At 40.4% G+C, this 2,642-nt stretch overlaps 1 protein-coding gene across 1 annotated transcript in view; it reads right to left on the bottom strand.

Moving 5' to 3' along the window:
- The window catches only part of rdh12 (retinol dehydrogenase 12), a gene marked incomplete in the record, with an annotated part of 20,183 nt that overhangs the window by 8,434 nt on the left and 9,107 nt on the right, over positions 1 to 2,642 (bottom strand). The window contains 1 exon segment of the mRNA XM_014027809.1: positions 471 to 589. Within this exon segment, the coding sequence (XP_013883263.1) occupies positions 471 to 589 (119 nt within the window).

Raw genomic sequence — 2,642 nt, forward strand, 5'->3', positions numbered from 1 at the left:
CAGGATGTATCAGGATGTATCAGGATGTATCAGGATGTATCAGGATGTATCAGGATGTATCAGGATGTATCAGGATGTATCAGGATGTGTCAGGATAAAGATAATTTTTAGGCCTGTTTCAACCCTCGGCTCCATCAGACTGAGTCAATCTATGACCTTTGAACCAGATCAACACATGAAGGTTCTGATAAACAGAACCTGGAGCTCTGATTGGAATGAACTTCTCATTGTAAATCAAGTGATCTGGTGTCTACATTGTTATTTTATCTTCTCTGCAGAAAGAAACCTGTCAGAATTTAATTCTAAATAAACGTGTCATGTACTGTATATATGGATGTTATTAAGGACTAGCGTTTTACAAACACAGCTGCTGAGTTCAACCCATAAGTGGTTGGGTTTTTTAATCCACAAAAGTACAAAATGARGGAGAACCAGTGTCTAACAGAAGAATACTTTAAAACTTCAGCCACCTCTCTTTGCCAAATCCAAGGCAGTCTCCTTCCCAATGCCAGTGTTTGCTCCGGTGATGAGGACGGTCTTCCCATCCAGACGAGCTGTGGACTTACACACTCCTCCTGCAGCATAGGTTCTGTTCAAACACAGCAAGAACTGAATCAAACAGCACAGCACAAAACTTCAATCTGCACATGGCCCACTACCCACCATCCCAGAGTTTTAGTACAAGAGGTAGACTTGTAGCAGTTTGGATCAAACCTTGAAAATAAAAATGTGTCTGGGTTGTAAAACTCTGTGCTACTGCACCTAATCTGACCTCAAAATAAATCAGTTTGACTTTATCGTAATATTACACTGTGTTCCAAATGATAAAAATTATATCTTTCTCRGATTTTCCTAAATAGTCCATGTAAATGATAATAAGAAGATAATTTGAATAATAATGGTCCAAATTATTCAGCTGTAAAGAGCTGAAAAGGGTAATTTGTTGCATTTGCAGCAGTTGGAGGTCATTTTCAGTGAAATGAGAGGTTCTGCTTCAGTTTCGTTGCAGGATGTCACAATAGCCCCTCAGAGCTGTTGTTTGGATGGGAACTGCCTCCCACCCTCAGATCTTTAGCTTGAGGCTCCAAAGGTTCTCAWTAAGGGCTGAGGTCAGGGGAGGGTGGGCTCCACTCCATGAGTTTCTCTCAGCTTATAGCAGCTAATGATGCAGAGGTGTTCTTGCTTCATGACATGGTGCGTTGTCAAACATGAAGAATCTGGAGGATCTTACACCTTGATGTTCATGACACTCCAGAAGCACCAGCAGCTTCAAATATCTGTTTGCTGCAGTGTAATGGCATTTAACTGCTCTGTATTTCTGTTAGAGAACATCCTTGTTGTGCCTTTGTCTGCACAGACCGTGTTGTGTTCTGAATCAGACACTGACCTCTTCACAGTACGATGATCATCTTTAACTTTATGTGAATTATAGAAGGCTTTCAGCTATTTCACACTTCATCAGCAGAGATGCTTTTTCTTTCCCATGTTGCTTAAAAACAGTGGTTTTGTAATGGTTTTGGTAATGTGGAACATCCTTGATCAGTAGTTTTTCCTTTGATTGGGCTCACCTGGATAACTAATATCACAGGTGTCCAAAACTGATTTCAGTGATTCAAAGATGTGAAACACTGGAAACCTAATGTTTACAATCTAAAGATCATTATTCAATAATAGTTACTGACGAAGGCATGTCCAGTCTGTCCCTTATTCTGAGAATGTTGAACGTATGTTTTCATTTGTATCTGGCTCAGACTCATCACAGAGAGGGACACTAAGCTGTGCAGGACAATACTCAGCACAGCTTCAAACTTATGGTCATTCCACACACAGCAGCTGAACTTGTGTGTTTTATTTACCTTTCAAGGTTGATGTTTTAATGTTAAAATTTAGTTTTAAATTTAAAGAACATTAAAGGTATTTCACTTTTTCACTGTTTTGTCCCCAGTCGCTGAGGTGGGCGACCGTGAAATGCTCTCCGTCCGTCCGTTACAATTTCAGAAAGCTGTAAGTTTCACACAGAAAGGCTAGAACACACCAAACTGACAATACCATGTGGTCATGTGASGTCATCAAAGCCCCGCCCCCTAACAGCTACCTTGGAAAGCTCAGTCTCTCACCCTGTTGACCTAATCAGCAACAAATGATCAGAACACAGATAAGAACTTGATCTCTTTCCAGCACAAAGACCTTTTAGTGAAAGATGTGGTCATGGTGGTGCAGCCAAATCAGACATCATGCTGTTGTCGTACGTTTGGCTCTAAGTAGTGTTGTTGTCAAAACCACCTAACCCGAGACCAAGTCAAGACCAACACCATAGTGTCTCGAGACCAAGACAAGATCAAGACTTGTAGGGCCTGGACCAAGTCAAGACCAAGACCAGAAAAAAACAAACTAGTGTCCTAAAAGATGGTGTGTTCAAAAAAATCAAAAATAGTTTGTGCACTGCTAGAAAGCCATAAACCCCTCTATCAAACTCCAATGGACTGCTCTGGTTTTGGATTTGAATCATTATGTTTAAAATCCAATGAAAACAAAGATGTTAACAACTAAATTGTACAGTAATCTGACTATTTAGTGATATTTCCACAGCTGTGGTCTTGACTGGTCTTGAAACAAAATTCCAAGTCGTCAATGTCCGAGAC

Source organism: Austrofundulus limnaeus, unplaced genomic scaffold (genome assembly GCF_001266775.1).
Source record: "Austrofundulus limnaeus strain Quisiro unplaced genomic scaffold, Austrofundulus_limnaeus-1.0 Scaffold686, whole genome shotgun sequence".
In the NCBI taxonomy this organism is placed as follows: Eukaryota; Metazoa; Chordata; class Actinopteri; order Cyprinodontiformes; family Rivulidae; genus Austrofundulus; species Austrofundulus limnaeus.